A 19,033-nucleotide genomic window follows, 5' to 3' on the forward strand; every position below is an offset into this window, starting at 1 on the left:
GAATAACTCTGCTCCGGGATGCGATAACATCAAATTCAATCTTCTTAAAAACCTCCCAGATATCGCAAAAGACGATTACTTGACCTGTACAACTGTTTCATGGAGTACAACATTGTGCCACCTGAATGGCGACAGGTCAAAGTAATAGCTATTCAAAAGCCTGGGAAACCAGCGTCTAATCACAATTCATACCGACCGATTGCCATGCTATCATGCATGAGAAAATTATTGGAGAAAATGATCCTTTCAAGAGTCGACCATTGGGTCGAAGAAAATGCATTGCTTTCAAATACTCAGTTTGGATTTCGAAAAGGGAAAGGAACAAACGATTGTCTACCGTTGCTTTCTTCAGATATACAACTGGCCTTTGCGCACAAGGAGCAATTGGCTTCAGTATTCTTGGATATTAAGGGCGCTTTTGATTCAGTTTCCATAGAAGTACTGTCAGACAATCTGCACAGTAGTGGATTACCTGTTATTTTGAACAATTTCTTGTATAATTTGTTGTCAGAAAAACAAATGAATTTCACACTCGGCACTCTGACAACTTCCAGAAATAGCTACATGGGCCTTCCCCAAGGTTCGTGTTTAAGTCCCTTGCTTTATAATTTCTATGTTAAAGATATTGACAATTGTTTGGAAGGACAATGCACGCTCAGACAACTTGCAGATGATGCCGTGGTCTCTCTAAGAGGTCCATGTGCAGCTGTCTTGCAAGGACCATTGCAAAGTACCCTGGATAATCTGACTGTTTGGGCCAGACATTTAGGGATCGAGTTTTCACCGCAAAAAACTCAGTTGGTTGTGTTTACTAAGAAGCGGTACCCAGCTCAACTGAAACTAAAACTGTTGAATGATGACATCAACCAATCTTTATCTTCTAAATACCTTGGGGTCGTGTTTGATTCTAAATGTACTTGGAAACTCCATTTTGAGTATTTGATACAAAAATACCGGAAAAGGATCCATTTTCTACGTTCTATCTCCGGAACATGGTGGGGTGCTCACCCGGAAGACCTCATCAAACTCTATAGAACGACTATTCTCTCTGTTTTAGAGTATGGCTCCTTCTACTTCCTCTCAGCAGCTGATTGCCACCTGATCAAATTGGAACGAATTCAGTATAGTTGTTTGCGTATTGCCCTTGGCTGCATGCATGCAACTCATTACATGAGCCTGGAGGTGCTTGCTGGAGTCACTCCTTTAAAACACCGTTACTGGGAGGCTCTCACTTACTCGTCAAATGTGGAACAAGTAACACACTTGTCTTTGATAACTTGAACTTCGATAAAATGCTTGAACTGACTTGTCGTTCAAGATTCCTTAGAGTCAATCTCAACTACATCTCTTCAGATCTTTTTCTTCCGTGTTGTAATCCACCTCGAGTTCACTTCACCAACAACAGTTCCTCAATTGAATACGATCTGTCCATGAAACACGCTATTCATGGAATACCACATCATCTTCGACAAATATCTATTCCCTCCTTTTTTCAGAAAAATATGAACATATCAATTGCAATAACAGATATTTCACTGATGGTTCTCGCATCAACGGATCCACTGGCTTCGGTGTCTTCAATGTAAATTCAACCACCTTCCGAAAACTTCAGGAACCGTGTTCGGTTTATGTTGCTGAGCTGGCAGCAATTAACTTCGCTTTGGGGATAATTTCCAATCAGCCCGTAGACCATTATTTCATCTTCTCGGATAGTCTTAGTTCTATCGAGGCACTCCGGTCGATGAAACCTGTTAAGCACGCATCTTACTTTCTTACAAACATAAGAGAGCAGATGCGTGTTTTGGTCGAAAGATCATTCAAGATTACCTTTGTTTGGGTCCCATCTCACTGCTCAATCTACGGCAATGAGAAGGCAGACTCGCTGGCAAAGGTGGGCGCACAGGAAGGTGAAGTTTATGATAGACAATACTCGAGCAACGAGTTTTTCCCATTAGTCCGTCAGAGTACTCTTCAAAGATGGCAAAAAATTGGACACACAACAAACTTGGACGGTGGCTATTTTCCATAGTTCCAAAAGTTTCTGGGCGAGCGTGGTTCAGAGGTGAGGACTTAAGTCGAGGCTTCATTCGCGTGATGTCGAGACTTATGTCTAATCACTATTCACCAAACGCACATCTGTACAGAATAAACCTTGTCGATAGCAACTTATGTAGGTGCGGAGCCGGTTATGATGACATCGATCACGTAGTTTGGTCCTGCTCGGAAAATGACGCCTCCAGAGAGCAATTATTGGATACCCTTGTGGCCCGAGGTAAACAACCCTTCAGGGAAGTTCGCGGTGTTTTGGGAGATCGTGATGTTGTCTATATGCAGGCCATTTATAGTTTTCTTTGTGCTTCTGACATCAAAATCTAACATTTTGTTTTTTTCTTTCTATAAAGTTTTTTTTTTGGTCTGTCTCTGCCTTTTTGTTCCGTAGAGCCCCATAGCCTTTGCCATCGGGAAGATGCTCCCAGGCGAACCATTCATGGAGTACGACGACACGCCACATCGTCACTGACGCCAAATGCCCGGATGAGAAGCTGAAATTTCCTGATCCCAAATCCTAAGCCCCGTCCATCCTTAAACATTGTTAACTAACCTCGAGTCACCACGAGTACGCTGGCTTCTACCCCCCTCTTACTAACCGTATAATAAAATGATATTGATTGTATATATCACAAAGAACAATGGCTCCGTAAAGTGTTATACACGCCTGAGCCTACCAAATAAACGGAATTTGAAAAAAAAATACAGTCACCCATCTCCGGATGTTTTAAGATCTGCGCTCACTCAAGCAGAATTCTGGATTTTTGGATATACTTTCAGGTTCTCTTTTCGAAATTCATTCAGGAAAACTTTAGAATATTCCCTCAAGAATTCTTTTGAACACTCTTTTAGTAATTCCTTAGCAAAATCCTCCGGAAATTCCTCTCCTTATTAAAAAAAAATCTTCGGAAGTTCCTTAAGATTTCCTTCATTATTATAACCCTGCATTCTTAAGGAAATTATACACTGCCAAAAATATCTATATAAGAATATAAGATATAGGGTAAATCACTACTTGGGCCTATGGACCCGGTTCCCGGCTCACTACACAGAAAACTAATGATTTATACTGTTTGGAAGCCGTAGGTTTATGATTGATAATTTTTAAAGTCTCCCATTTATTTTCACAATATTCAATATCTTCAATCACTTGTTTTACTCCTAATTGATCCAATTGTAGAAAATAAAAATGTAGATTTCAAAATCTCACTCTCGGATGCCACACCACTGAGCCGGAGTGATTCTTTCCACTTTTACAAAACGGTATCATCAAATAAACACCTACCTGAAAATCGTCACAGTGCTCGATACAACAATTGCTTGAAGCTGTTAATCACCACACCATAATTCTAAACACACGCGCTTCAATCTAATCACTAGAACGTATCACTAGAACTTATATAAACATAATTAGAATACATTTAAAATGTATTCTCAAACCGAACAAAAATCACCTCGGCCCAAAAACTTCTAGCCGCACCGTGCTGCCAAAATGCCAGAAGAATGAAAATGATCCTTCATCGTTGATAGGAAAACTGTTTAATATGTTGACGCTATCATGTTATTTATAATTTTCTCGATTTCAAAAAGTTAAAAAAAAATTTTGTTTTTAAGTATTTGGAAAAAATTGGATGAGTAAATATATCTTCTCAACCAAATAAAAATGATTATGAATGATACCATCTGGCATCTTGTTGTCGTGGAACGTGCATATTTTTGTTTACGTCGCATTTTCTACCGTCCCGAGAGAGAATGAGAGAGAAATGTTGAGAGATTGAGTGAAATTTTGCTTAGGCCGGGAAATGGTTTTTGTGATATGCCGAATGGAAATCGCTATGACTGAAATGAGTGCTGCACCTCGTTAATTTAAATCAAATAAAAGCTTTCTTGAACGATATTTAGCACGAATAGCTATTTTTTAAGCAGAAGTGAACCCCAATGCAGTATTATACAGCCCACAAAATTCAGGAAAAGTTGCTTCCTGTCATAAATATCAATTGAATAATGCAGTCGTACGCATGTTAGACCGGGAATGGGGTAAGAAACCCTATGTATCGCCGTTATAAATTTTTGCAAAAGCTCCACCCTAATATAATCGATAAAGAACCAAACATCGATATAATCGGCAAAGACCTAGGCGACGAATACAGGATCACGATTGGAAGCTTGGAACATGGAATTGCAAGTCGCTAGGTTTCGTAGGTTGCGACAGGATGATCTACGATGAATTACATCCCCGCAACTTCGACGTCGTGGCGCTGCAGGAGATTTGCTGGACAGGACAGAAAGTGTGGAAAAGCGGGCATCGAGCGGCTACCTTCTACCAAAGCTGTGGCACCACCAACGAGCTGGGAACCGGCTTCATAGTGCTGGGTAAGATGCGCCAACGCGTGATTGGGTGGCAGCCAATCAACGCAAGGATGTGCAAGCTGAGGATTAAAGGCCGTTTCTTCAACTATAGCATCATCAACGTGCACTGCCCACACGAAGGGAGACCCGACGACGAGAAAGAAGCGTTCTACGCACAGCTGGAGCAGACATACGATGGATGCCCACTGCGGGACGTTAAAATCGTCATCGGTGACATGAACGCACAGGTAGGAAGGAGGAAATGTATAGACCGGTCATCGGACCGGATAGTCTGCACACCGTATCGAATGACAACGGCCAACGATGCATAAACTTCGCAGCCTCCCGCGGAATGGTAGTCCGAAGCACCTTCTTTCCCCGCAAAAATATCCACAAGGCCACATGGAGATCACCCTAACCAAGAAACGGAAAACCAAATCGACCACGTTCTAATCGACGGTAAATTCTTCCCCGACATCACTAACGTCCGCACTTACCGCAGTGCGAATATTGAATCCGACCACTACCTCGTTGCAGTATGCCTGCGCTCAAAACTCTCGACGGTGTACAACACGCGTCGAAGTCGGACGCCGCAACTTAACATTGGGCGGCTACAAGATGGTAGACTAGCCCAAGAATACGCGCAGCAGCTGGAAGTGGCACTTCCAACGGAAGAGCAGCTAGGCGCAGCGTCTCTTGAAGATGGCTGGAGAGATATTCGATCCGCCATTGGTAGCACCGCAACCGCTGCACTTGGCACGGTGCCCCCGGATCAGAGAAACGACTGGTATGACGGCGAATGTGAGCAGTTAGTGGAAGAGAAGAATGCAGCATGGGCGAGATTGCTGCAACACCGCACGAGGGCGAACGAGGCACGATATAAACAGGCGCGGAACAGACAAAACTCGATTTTCCGGAGGAAAAAGCGCCAGCAGGAAGATCGAGACCGTGAAGAAACGGAGCAACTGTACCGCGCTAATAACACACGAAAGTTCTATGAGAAGTTAAACCGTTCACGTAAGGGCCACGTGCCACAGCCTGATATGTGTAAGGACATAAACGGGAACCTTCTTACAAACGAGCGTGAGGTGATCCAAAGGTGGCGGCAGCACTACGAAGAACACCTGAATGGCGATGTGGCAGACGAAGATGGCGGTATGGTGATGGACCTGGGAGAACGCGCGCAGGACATAATTCTACCGGCTCCGGATCTCCAGGAAATCCAGGAGGAGATTGGCCGGCTGAAGAACAACAAAGCCCCTGGGGTTGACCAACTACCAGGAGAGCTATTTAAACACGGTGGTGAGGCACTGGCTAGAGCGCTGCACTGGGTCATTACCAAGATTTGGGAGGAGGAAGTTTTGCCGCAGAAGTGGATGGAAGGTGTCGTGTGTCCCATCTACAAAAGGGCGATAAGCTGGATTGTAGCAACTACCGCGCAATCACATTACTGAACGCAGCCTACAAGGTACTTGTCCAAATTTAATGCCGTCGACTTGCACCAACTGCAAGAGAGTTCGTGGGGCAGTACCAGGCGGGTTTTATGGGCGAACGCTCCACCACGGACCAGGTGTTCGCCATTCGTCAAGTACTGCAGAAATGCCGCGAATACAACGTGCCCACACATCATCTATTCATCGACTTCAAAGCCGCATATGATACAATCGATCAGGACCAGCTATGGCAGCTAATGCACGAACACGGTTTTCCGGATAAACTGACACGGTTGATCAAAGCGACGATGGATCGGGTGATGTGCGTAGTTCGAGTTTCAGGGGCATTCTCGAGTCCCTTCGAAACCCGCAGAGGGTTACGGCAAGGTGATGGTCTTTCGTGTTTGCTATTCAACATCGCTTTGGAAGGGGTAATACGAAGAGCAGGGATTAACACGAGTGGTACAATTTTCAATAAGTCCGTCCAGCTATTTGGTTTCGCCGACGACATAGATATTATGGCACGTAACTTTGAGAAGATGGAGGAAGCCTTCATCAGACTGAAGAGGGAAGCTAAGCGGATCGGACTAGTCATCAACACGTCGAAGACGAAGTACATGATAGGAAGAGGTTCAAGAGAAGACAATGTGAGCCGCGAGTTTGCATCGGTGGTGACGAAATCGAGGTGGTAGAAGAATTTGTGTACTTGGGCTCACTGGTGACTGCCGAAAATGACACCAGCAGAGAAATTCGGAGACGCATAGTGGCTGGAAATCGTACGTACTTTGGACTCCGCAAGACGCTCCAATCGAATAGAGTTCGCCGCCGTACCAAACTGACAATCTACAAAACGCTAATTAGACCGGTAGTCCTCTACGGACACGAGACCTGGACGATGCTCGTGGAGGACCAACGCGCACTTGGAGTTTTCGAAAGGAAAGTGCTGCGTACTATCTATGGTGGGGTGCAGATGGCGGACGGTACGTGGAGGAGGCGAATGAACCACGAATTGCATCAGCTGTTGGGAGAACCATCCATCGTTCACACCGCGAAAATCGGACGACTGCGATGGGCCGGGCACGTAGCCAGAATGTCGGACAGTAACCCGGTAAAATGGTTCTCGACAACGATCCGACGGGCACAAGAAGGCGAGGTGCGCAGCGGGCAAGGTGGATCGATCAGGTGGAAGATGACTTGCGGACCCTCCGTAGACTGCGTGGTTGGCGACGTGTAGCCATGGACCGAGCCGAATGGAGAAGACTCTTATATACCGCACAGGCCACTTCGGCCTTAGTCTGATTAAATAAATAAAAAAAGAACCAAACATAAATTAAATTATTGCTTATTCGAGTCAACACATAAAGTTTATTTAGATATATATTTTATTAGTAGTTCGCGTGGAGAATGATTATGTGTGCGCTGATATACATCATAAGTTAAATCTATGGATTTTTGCCAATAAATATGTGTGGATTTTTAGTACTGTAGAAGGAATTTTCGAAGGAACTTGAGTAGGAGCTCCTAACGGATTTCCCAACTAAATTCCTAAATTGCTTCGAAAATTCCTTCGGAAATTTTTCCAGGAATTTCGTCTGAATATCTTTAGGCATTCCTTCCAAATCGCCAAAACGATTTTTTGCCAATAGATTGTAGCAAGAACCCAAAGCACAATACATTTTCAATTATTTGGTTATATTGGTACCAAGGCTTTTGCAATAATTCCATCATCGGCATATACTCAATCCAGTTCAAAAAGCATATGCGTATTACATGATGCCAGTTTTCTCGAATACGAGATGTTCAAGGTACTTCAAATAAAAATTGTAGTAATTGTTGAATTCATATAAACTCAAAGGACCCACTGTCAGGGATTGCACAAATCGATCTCAGTAGAAAACGCACAACGATAAAAGAGAGGCAAAAACCTCTTCGAATGATAACAAGCCATGAAAACAAAACTATCGCACTTGTACCTATACAAGTTGGAAAAAAAATTGATTCGGATAGGTGGCCCCCACCGAGGGGGTTTGATAAAACACGTTTATCTCGCTCATTTTATATTGGGACCATATTTTTGTCGCACAGCTATGCAAAACAAGTTGAAATACATCGTCAGAACCGATGCCCTCGCAATAAGGGCTTATTAAAAGGAATTTATCATAGGTTGTAGCCCCCCGAATCAGTTCATTATCGTAACAGCTAGGTACCGAAAAACGTCTCTCACGATATGCTACCTATCGAGAGTGTATACAGACATGACAAGTGAGAGATTATCTCATTCTCCTTTGAATTCAAACCCTGCCCACTGTGGTATAATATCATACATCATTCATGAGTTGATCCCAGGGGGGTAATATGCGGTGCATCGATCCTCCTCATTTGCATGTAGTATGAAGCAAATGTAAATAAACAATCCCACAATTTTTTTGTTAGTCAGCAGTAGTGTAGGTTAACCAATATCCTACAAGATTCCAGTTTGAAAGATGTTACACTTGCCAAGCGGGGTGACCCGCCTTTCCCAAGCGGCGAGGCCCGGATAATACATCTTAGGTAGGCTTGATTTGTTCGTGGATGACAGGCTTACTCCCCCCCTGGTTGATCCATTGGATAGATTGAATGATTCGAGCTCCAGGACGTTGTGGAGAACCAAATAGCGTCTGTAATACAGTCGATCCTCTATGAGCCGCCAATTAAAGGAACATTGACTCAAGCTTATATCGAGAAGTGGAACAGAAGTGGAAGAACATATTTTAAGTATGGAATCATATGCTTCCAGTTGACAACGAGTCTTAGAACAACGACTCAAGGAGTCAATGGAGACAGTGGACACTGTAGCTTGTGAATGTAATGAATGAAATCCTATCGACCCAATGAACCTGCTGGGATGCTTAGCGATACACGGATACATCGTACATGACTCGGTTGATCGAGTTGGTCGCATGTTCTGAATGTCAGAACGTTTTGAAGACCCTTAAATAGTTCACGTTCATTAAAAAACTGGATAGTTTTATGTCTTTTGATCACATAGATATTTCTCGACATATATCTCAGCTAAGACCATTTTGTTTCTACACATATTTTCTGATACATTCGAGGACATGTACTTCAGAACAGGCGACGGCAAGGACATCCTAGGACATCTGAAAACAATGTTTCAACCCCATTTTCGTTCTACGTTAGCTCTATAACTGTTCCGCTCCTAGGACTCCATAAATTCCCTGGAGTATATGCCTTAAGATCTACACGCTTTACCAAATGGCTTTTTTTAATGACTCTTGTCCCCTGCCCTATTTGATTGATAAAACCAAATTGGATGCGCCTTCAGTAACTGTTCCTTCCCAGGTAGTTCAGGGATGCGTATTCAAGGCAGGGTGTCGATTACCTGGAAAACCTGGAATTATCAGGGAATTATTGTCAACCTGGAAAAATCAGGGAATTATCAGGGAATTCTTGGAACAATCAGGGAAATCAGCAAGAGGGCTCTTGTGGGCTTCGTGACCGTGCGGTTAGCGACGTCAATCGTCTAGACGCATGTGTTGTGGAGTGTGGGTTCGATTCCCGCCCCGGTAAGGAGAAAACTTTTCGTAAAGCGAAGGGCTCTTGTGGGCTTCGTGGCCGTGCGGTTAGCGACGTCAATCGTCTAGACGCATGTGCTGTGGAGTGTGGGTTCGATTCCCGCCCCGGTAAGGAGAAAACTTTTCGTAAAGCGAAAAGTTCTCCACTGGTCCACTGGGTGTTGTGTAAATGTCCTGTCCGTTGTCTAATGCTAGATGTTAAGTGTTCAGTCTGTGCGACCTCTGGTCGAAGACGGTGACCCTGTCTTTTTAGAAAAAGTGGATATGTTGTATTCACATTTAAAGGTTCAATTCAGGAGTCGTAAAAATACGTTTTAATACAAGAATAATGCATGTGTCATAGGCCGGCAGTGAGCCACAAACAAGCTGTTGAACAATTCGCCTTACAACTGAAGAAGTAAAGAATTTGTTTCTTGTTCACCTGGGGCACGTGACCCTGCAAATTGAATATTTTTCCTTAAATTTGAATATATACGCCAAGATTTCTCTGAAAAAAAAAAGAATTTTTCATTAATTTAATAAATTTTTGCAAGAATTTTTGAAGAAATTGACAAGAGGACGAAGAAATTCCTGGAGGTATTTAGAAATATCTTCGGAACTTATAATTGGAGGATTTCTTTAAGAATTCTTTCGGAAATCCCTTCGGGTTCTTTTTGGAAAATATCTTCAAAAAATCTTCCAGAAATGTTTTCAGCAATCCGTCAGGAATTCTTTTGGTAAAACCTCCTGGATTTTTTTTAAAGATTTCCTCCTGAAGAAATTATTTAAAAAAATTCTTCCAATAATTCCTTTATAAAATCTCCAAACGGAATTTTTTTTTTGAGGTTGAGCCTGTTGAAAGTATGCTTCCAAGCCTTTTGAAAGAAAAATTCTGAGCTTCTTGAATTGAGGCTTCCAAAGGTCTTGAATAGAGGCTTCCGATTCACTTGAAAGTAGGCTTCCGAGCCTCTTGAAAGGAGGCTTCCGAGCCTCTTGAAAGGAGGCTTCCGAGCCTCTTGAAGGAGGCTTCGAGCCTCTTGAAGGAGGCTTCCAGGCCTCTTGAAAGGAGGCTTCCAGGCCTCTTGAAAGGAGGCTTCCAGGCCTCTTGAAAGGAGGCTTGAGCCTCTTGAAAGGAGGCTTCAGGCCTCTTGAAGGAGGCTTCCAGGCCTCTTGATGGGAGGCTTTCAGGCCTCTTGAGAGGAGGCTTGAGCCTCTTGAAGGAGGCTTCCAGGCCTCTTGAAAGGAGGCTTCCAGGCCTCTTGAAGGAGGCTTCCAGGCCTCTTGAAGGAGGCTTCCGAGGCCTCTTGAAAGGAGGCTTCCAGGCCTCTTGAAGGAGGCTTCCAGGCCTCTTGAAAGGAGGCTTCCAGGCCTCTTGAAAGGAGGCTTCTGAGCCTCTTGAAGGAGGCTTCCAGGCCTCTTGAAGGAGGCTTCCAGGCCTCTTGAAGGAGGCTGGGGCCTCTTGAAAGGAGGCTTCCGGGCCTCTTGAAGGAGGCTTCTGAGCCTCTTGAAAGGAGGGCTTCCAGGCCTCTTGAAAGGAGGCTTCCGAGGCCTCTTGAAGGGCTTCCAGGCCTCTTGAAAGGAGGCTTCCGGGCCTCTTGAAGGAGGCTTCCGGGCCTCTTGAAGGAGGCTGAGGCCTCTTGAAAGGAGGCTGAGGCCTCTTGAAGGAGGCTTCCAGGCCTCTTGAAGGAGGCTGAGCCTCTTGAAGGAGGCTTCCGGGCCTCTTGAAGGAGGCTTCCAGGCCTCTTGAAGGAGGCTTCCGGGCCTCTTGAAGGAGGCTGAGCCTCTTGAAGGAGGCTTCCAGGCCTCTTGAGGAGGCTGAGCCTCTTGAAGGGCTTCCGGGCCTCTTGAAGGAGGCTTCCGGGCCTCTTGAAGGAGGCTTCCAGGCCTCTTGAAAGGAGGCTGGGGCCTCTTGAAGGAGGCTTCCAGGCCTCTTGAAGGAGGCTTCCGGGCCTCTTGAAGGAGGCTTCCAGGCCTCTTGAAAGGAGGCTTCCGGGCCTCTTGAAGGAGGCTGAGCCTCTTGAAGGAGGCTTCCAGGCCTCTTGAAGGAGGCTGAGCCTCTTGAAGGGCTTCCGAGGCCTCTTGAAGGGCTGGCCTCTTGAAGGAGGCTTCCAGGCCTCTTGAAGGAGGCTGAGGCCTCTTGAAGGAGGCTTCCGGGCCTCTTGAAGGAGGCTGAGGCCTCTTGAAGGAGGCTTCCGGGCCTCTTGAAGGAGGCTTCCGGGCCTCTTGAAGGAGGCTTCCGAGGCCTCTTGAAAGGAGGCTCTGAGCCTCTTGAAGGAGGCTTCCAGGCCTCTTGAAGGAGGCTGGGCCTCTTGAAGGAGGCTGAGGCCTCTTGAAGGAGGCTTCCAGGCCTCTTGAAGGAGGCTTCCAGGCCTCTTGAAGGAGGCTGGGCCTCTTGAAGGGCTTCCAGGCCTCTTGAAGGAGGCTTCTGAGCCTCTTGAAAGGAGGCTTCCAGGCCTCTTGAAAGGAGGCTTGAGGCCTCTTGAAAGGAGGCTTCCGGGCCTCTTGAAGGAGGCTGAGCCTCTTGAAAGGAGGCTTCCGGGCCTCTTGAAGGAGGCTTCCAGGCCTCTTGAAAGGAGGCTTCTGAGCCTCTTGAAAGGAGGCTTCCGAGCCTCTTGAAAGGAGGCCTGAGCCTCTTGAAAGGAGGCTGAGCCTCTTGAAAGGAGGCTCTGAGCCTCTTGAAGGAGGCTGGGCCTCTTGAAAGGAGGCTGAGCCTCTTGAAAGGAGGCTTCCTGAGCCTCTTGAAGGAGGCTTCCGGGCCTCTTGAAGGAGGCTTCCGGGCCTCTTGAAGGAGGCTTCCAGGCCTCTTGAAGGAGGCTGAGCCTCTTGAAGGAGGCTTCCTGAGCCTCTTGAAAGGAGGCTTCCTGAGCCTCTTGAAAGGAGGCTTCCAGGCCTCTTGAAGGAGGCTGAGCCTCTTGAAAGGAGGCTTCCAGGCCTCTTGAAGGAGGCTTCCGGGCCTCTTGAAGGAGGCTTCCGGGCCTCTTGAAGGAGGCTTCCGGGCCTCTTGAAAGGAGGCTTCCAGGCCTCTTGAAAGGAGGCTTCTGAGCCTCTTGAAAGGAGGCTTCCGGGCCTCTTGAAGGAGGCTTCCAGGCCTCTTGAAAGGAGGCCTGAGCCTCTTGAAGGAGGCTTCCGGGACTCTTGAAGGAGGCTTCCGGGACTCTTGAAGGAGGCTTCCAGAGCCTCTTGAAGGAGGCTTCCAGCCTCTTGAAGGAGGCTTCCAGGCCTCTTGAAAGGAGGCTTCCAGGCCTCTTGAAAGGAGGCTTCCGGGCCTCTTGAAGGAGGCTTCCGAGCCTCTTGAAAGGAGGCTTCCGAGCCTCTTGAAGGAGGCTTGAGCCTCTTAAAAGGAGGCTTCCAAGCCTCTTGAAAGAAGGCTTCCGGGCATCTTGAAGAAGGCTTCCAGGTGTCTCGAAAGGAGGCTTCTGAACCACTTGAAAGGAGACTTCTGGGCCTCTTGAAAGGAGGCTTCCAGGCCTCTGGAAAGGAGGCTTCCAGGCCTCTTGAAAGGAGGCTTCCAGGCCTCTTGAAAGGAGACTTCCGAGCCTCTTGAAAGGAGGCTTCCGAGCCTCTTGAAAGGAGGCTTCCGTGCCTCTTGAAAGGAGGCTTTCGAGCCTCTTGATACGAGGCTTCCGATCCTCTTGAAAGGAGGCTTCCGAGCCTCTTGAAAGAAGACTTCTGAGCCTATTGGAAGGAGGCTTCCGAGCCTCTTGAAAGGAGGCTTCCGAGCCTCTTGAAAGTAGGCTTCCAAGTCTCTTGAAAGGAGGCTTCCCAGCCTCTTGAAAAAGAGTTCCGAACCTCTGAAAAGAAGAGTTCCGAACCTCTTGAAAGAAGGGTTCCAAGCCTCTTGAAAGAAGACTTCCGGGCCCCTTGAAAGTAGGCTTTTAAAAAGAACCTACCGAACCTCTTGAAAGGAGACTTCCGAGCTTTTTGGAAAAAAAAACTTCCGATTCTCTTAAAAGGATCGATCCGAGCTTTTTGAAAAAAGGCTTCTTACTCTCTTAAAATGAGGCTTCCGGGCCTCTTGGAAGGAGACATAGGCCTCTTGAAAGGAGGCTTCGGAACCTTCCATAGCAGCACGCGTGTTCCACATGGGTTACGACAACTCATATGTGACCAGATTTAGTTACTATAAAGTTGCTGCAATCATTTTTTCCTGACATGTGCAGCTCGGATTTTGCAAGAAGGCTTCTGAACATCTTGAAAGGAGGTATTCGAGCTACTCTGAAGAAGGCTTCCGAGAAGTGCAGAAGGATGCTTTTAATCCTCTTGCAACGAAGCAACCGAGCTTTCCTGAAAAAAAAGACCTTCATGCCTCTGAAACGGAAGCTTCCGAACCTTTAGATGCTAGATTTTAGTTAAAAAGCATGTTTCTAACATATTATTCAACATTTTGTTTAGATCAGGTAGATTGCAATGAAGATTTTTTTTAATTTGATCATTCGACGTTTTGTCCGTTTGATCTTTTGTTCCGCAGCCCTTCATACGCTGTTCTAGTTAAGGAGGGTGGGGTTCAATTGGCTTTGATCTACTGATCGCCATGCATATTATGTACAACACAAAGCTTTAAAATAAAAATACACAATTATCAAAACTTTATCAATAAGCTCCGATTGGAATTGTAATACGTCCGCCATTATGTATTTTCATCCGAGGTACCCCCTAGGGCCAGTGAAGGTACCCCCTGGGGTACAGGTACCCCAGGTTGAGAACCGCTGCTTAGAGCAATGGTGCTCAGCACTTTGGCCGTTTTTTCCCTAACTTGCTTCTAACACAATAAAAATGAGCTTTAACCATAAAAATTAGCACTTGATCGAAAGCTTTCGATCAATGTGCTGAGGGCAATTAAACGGATATTGGTGAGATAAAATCACTCAATACGAAACGGTCAAAGCAAAACAGAGGTGCGGCCCGCGGGCAGCACTGTAATTTTTTTTTTATAAAGTCGTATGGAGTGAATTTGACATCAATATCCGTTGAACCACCCTCAACAGATTCGTCCAAGTACTAACTTATGAGATGAAAGCTCATTTTTATTGTGTGACAAGCAAATTAAGAGAAAGACGCCCTTCTTTGGAAACACTTTTCAAATTTACTTTGAAAATCTCTTCAGAAAGTCATCTAGATTTTCCTAAAATAATTTTCGATGGAATTCCTAAAAAAATCCGAAGTTAAGTAATTCCTAAAGAAATTTCTGAAGAAAATATTAAATATTAAAATATTTATTAAATATTAAAATATTTAATAAATATTAAATATTAAATACAGGGTTTGCAGAAATCGCTCTCAATAGATAACGAACAACGATAAAAGAGAGGCAAAAATTGTTCCGAATTATAACAAGCCATGATAACAAATTTATCAAACTTGTATACAAGTGCGAAAAAACAGAATCGGTTAGGCAGCTCCACAGAAAAATGGTGATTCTCGCTTTGTTTTTGCTCCTTTCGTGTTGGTTACTGACTGCACAGCTGTGTAGAACAAGTTGAAATGCATCATCAGAGCCAGTCCAGTGCTCCCCACATTTGGAGCTTCATGGGGTACACCATCCCGAATCAGTCCTATATCATGACAGCTTGCGAAAAAAAATTTCTCGCGCTATGCTACATATCGTATATGTATACAGAGATGATAAGTGAGAGACTTGCTCTTTCACTTTAGGATTCAATCCCTGATTAAATAGGGGAAAAGACGGCTTTGGCAGGTTTTGTTCTATTATTGGCAGGGGGTTTTTGTCGACCGAATTTTATGAAATTTGGCCACAGTATTCTTTGATATGCAAAGAATGTTTAGGCCAAATTTGAGCATAATCAGTCATAAAAAAAACCCTAAGCCGTCATTCCCCCTATTAAAAATTGATTTTCATTTTTTCAGAACCATTTTGGCGTACCTATATATCCAAAAAACTATTAAATTTGGTGGGTACCCGAGCAAAGCTTGAGAGCAAATCGATAACTAATTTTGTTGTTGTGAAATCGCCTAATTTTGATAACTCAGGTTGCTATCCTTTTGGTCGTTTTAACGGTTAAAAGATCAAAATCTACAGCAGAAAAATCTTACTGTGATATCAAATCGAAAACTATTCCTGCTATCGATGAGAGCAAATCGAAAACTAATTTTGATATTGGTTCCGATAACAAAATAAGTACACAGTTTGATGTCAGATCATACGATTTAGAAATCAACAGCAAAATGAGATCAAAATATGTAAGCAGTCATGATGATTCATATTTGAAAACAAATTATGATTTCGATTTGATATCAATATCAAAATATGTTTTCTATATGCTCTCATTATGTTTTCAGACTTTGCTCGGGTAATGTACCCCAGCTAGCTCCGTCAATGAAGAATAATGTATGTCTTTGACATAAAGCACTTTGAAATTCTTCGCATTTTTACTTACTACAGGTTTACGAGAGTAATTCAACATTTGTAGCTTGGATATATATGTTGTATGTTTCAAATCGCATTTTTATGGGTTATAATGCTTTTAATGATTTTACTTCTCTTAATCGCCCGATTTGTTCCATATGAACAGGAAACCCGGGGCCGGGAAAGATAGAACAGAAACTCAATTATAGGCAGTATACGATGTTCAATCAAAGTAAATTGCCATGTTCCGGGTATTAAAACACCCGACTTGGACATTAATTTACAATTTTCTGAAATTTCAGACGTGAATATGTACATTATGTGGATGATTTTAATTTGAAAAATGTATTGGAGGTAACCACTTTCTCTACGATGGGACTCGAACCCACCCCCTCCATCGCTTTTTAAAATAAGTCGGGCAAAGTTACAGTAGACACGTAGCTATCCATGAAACAGAAAAAAAAACAGAAATTGTAACTCGTTAATTTGGTCGATATTTTGGGTGCATCAGAGTGTGTAATAAAGCGCATGCCACCACCACGTAGGTGCGCTGGATCGATACTCTGACCCGGAAACGATTGCTCCTGAACCAGTAGTCGAAAATCGTTACATTGAACTTGACTCATGGCCCCCGGTGGCACGCCACTCTGCTCTCAATGGCGCTGTTCAGTTACAACATGTTTGTGATCTCATCCAAGGACTTCCCGTCTTTGTTTGAGTAAGCTAATTTCCATGCCGACCGGCACCAATCAGGGAGCAAGTAAGATTTTTCATACATTTCTTTCTGTTTATTCCATTCTACAGGCCCCACTCAAGGCCAAGCGACGATGGCTCAAGGCGCGGTGGCGGTGACGTAACGAGTCTGGCCATCGGAACGGAATCGACGATGACGGCAGCCAACACCGGTACCAATGCGGCCACCACTCGGAACGGGTCGCTCCACTCAACGGCGATTACCATCGGGAACCACGCTACAGTGGACGACGATTCCGACTCTTCGGATGACGATGAATCGGTTCCGGAAATGGACCGAAATGGACGGCCGAAACCGCAGTGGCCGCATATGCTGTCCCGGGCGATGGCGTGCAGCTTCTGTACGCTCGGTTTGTTCAACATGTCCCGGTTCGCCATCTTCAGTATTCACTTCGGTGCGAATTTCATCGTGCAGTTTCTAATATTTTCGTTCCTGTTCGGAATTCCGATGCTGTGGCTGCAGATGGTGCTCGGTTCGAGGGTGCGGGGTGGACCGGTGACGATGTGGCGAATCAGCCCGATCTGCAAGGGCATTGGGATAGCGCTGATCCTGGCGCAAGGATTAATTTCACTCTACTCGGCCATCTCACTCAGCTGGGTGCTAGTCTACTTCCGGGATTCGTTGGTATCCCGAAGCGAAAAATACCGGTGGCAGGAGATATTCGAAATGTATAGAGGACCTGGAAATCAATCGTTCCGGCTGTCGGATACGGTTGCGGATTACTTCAATGGCGTTGTGCTTCAGAGGCATCAACTTGGTCCGGGGGTTCGCGGGACCAACGGCATCGGAGCGGTGCGTTTCCAATTGGCATTCAATTTGGCTATCTTGTGGACTTTTGTGTTTGTGGTGTTGTGCAAAGGAATTCGTTCGTTCGGAAAGATAGTGATTGGAGTGTTTAGTTGCGGCTTCATCGGTCTCATAGCCGTTACCTCGAAATTTCTTTCGATGGTTAATTACGACAGTATAAAAAATGTGTTTCCCGCTACAGATTGGGCGGACTTCTTTATCAACTCCAAGAGTTGGATGAGTGCAGCGCAGGAAACATTTCTGACGTGGGGTCTGTTGGGAGTTTCGGTGTATTCTATAAGCTGCCGAACCAATCGGAAGGGTGGATCAAGGAGGAGTAAACGCGAGCTGCGACGAGATGCCTTGCTGGTTGTGGTAGTGACGCTCACCGGGCTGATGCTGGCTGCCGCTTTTGGAAGTGCTTGCGTGCAGATTTTGAATAATCGAGGATATTACTACTTTCCCGGATCGTATGGTAAGTGTTTAAGTATGATTATAATGGAAATGTGTGTTAACGAATTATCTAGGCAACCTTTACAAAACACGAATCGAATTCAAATAAAACTTTCGTCCTTGATACAGGTACATAAAGGCCTGTATTTTTTAAGTGTTCCACTTCAACAATAAACCTCAATAAAACTTCAATAAAACCGACGGTAATGTTGGCCCTGGATGTAACATTGGCTCATCACGCAAATTAATCAATATTCCTGCAATAATACGTCGATTTGTAGAGAGATATCAACCACTGCTTCTTTAAAAAAGTATATCGAACATATTTCTGTTTCATTGCGCTAGATTTATACACTTCTTCAACTATTGTAAGCAATTCTCTTGCGTGAAAGGGAACGTCCACAAATTACGTAACGCTTAGAGGGGGCGGGGGGTTGCGTGAAGTGTGACGATCCATACAAAATTTTCAGAAGCTTCATACAAAAAGTGTGACATAGGTGGGAGGGGGGGTTGAAAAAGTCCAATTTTTGCGTTACGTAATTAATGGATCTTCCCAAAAATCACTATGACTCGGTTTCTTAGCAGCCATGTTTCGTTGATTTATGCAGGCAGGCTGTGCTGGAGTTTTTTCTTTTGCCCAATAAAAGCGTTTTCTGAATGGACATACCTGCTTTCACACATCAGATGAATGGATAACAACCACACTATGTCAGCTATTATTTTTATTTCACAATTTCCATGAGTATGGCGATATAATTACCCCAAACTTTTTTGGACAATACTGGGGGCACCCATTGCCAAATGGTTGCAAGCGCTTTCGGTTTGTAGCACTACGATAGTATATGTGAAACTATTAAATCAAAACATGCCTACCAATAACCCGTACTGGAGAAAATAACTGAAAGCTGCGGATATAATATCTGATGCTTGCGATTAGGTTGCTGAGAATCTTTGTAAAAACATGCTAATCCACTCAGAGTTTAATTTTCATTCGCAAATTACATAAAGATAAACTTGACCATTGTCAACCCACAACAAGCCTCTAGTAATGCTTCATGTATGGTAGGGTTCTAAAATTTATCCTTAACGATCATTTAAGTACCCTCGTCATGTAATTAGTGAATGGCCCCATGATGCTTTTCTCGAACCTCGATACAATCGTTCTCGCCGTACATACCAAAAATAATTGCCTACCTTACGGCATCCACAAACCCGATTCAAGTATCAACCTTTCATAATTCGATACACCATTTTCTTCAAAATTTTGCAAATACATAAATGATCCAATTAG

The 19,033-nt window shown here is 44.6% G+C and overlaps 1 protein-coding gene across 5 annotated transcripts in view; it reads left to right on the plus strand.

The window, feature by feature from the left end:
* LOC134226558 (sodium-dependent transporter bedraggled-like) overlaps positions 1-19,033 on the plus strand; it is an 822,794-nt gene that overhangs the window by 776,203 nt on the left and 27,558 nt on the right. For all 5 annotated transcript variants that reach the window (XM_062707408.1, XM_062707407.1, XM_062707406.1 and 2 more), the window contains exon 6: positions 16,554-17,764. In XM_062707408.1, coding sequence (XP_062563392.1) covers positions 16,554-17,764 — 1,211 coding nt within the window. The remainder of the gene's footprint in view (positions 1-16,553; positions 17,765-19,033) is intronic.

Source organism: Armigeres subalbatus, chromosome 3, assembly GCF_024139115.2.
Source record: "Armigeres subalbatus isolate Guangzhou_Male chromosome 3, GZ_Asu_2, whole genome shotgun sequence".
Classification (NCBI taxonomy): domain Eukaryota; kingdom Metazoa; phylum Arthropoda; class Insecta; order Diptera; family Culicidae; genus Armigeres; species Armigeres subalbatus.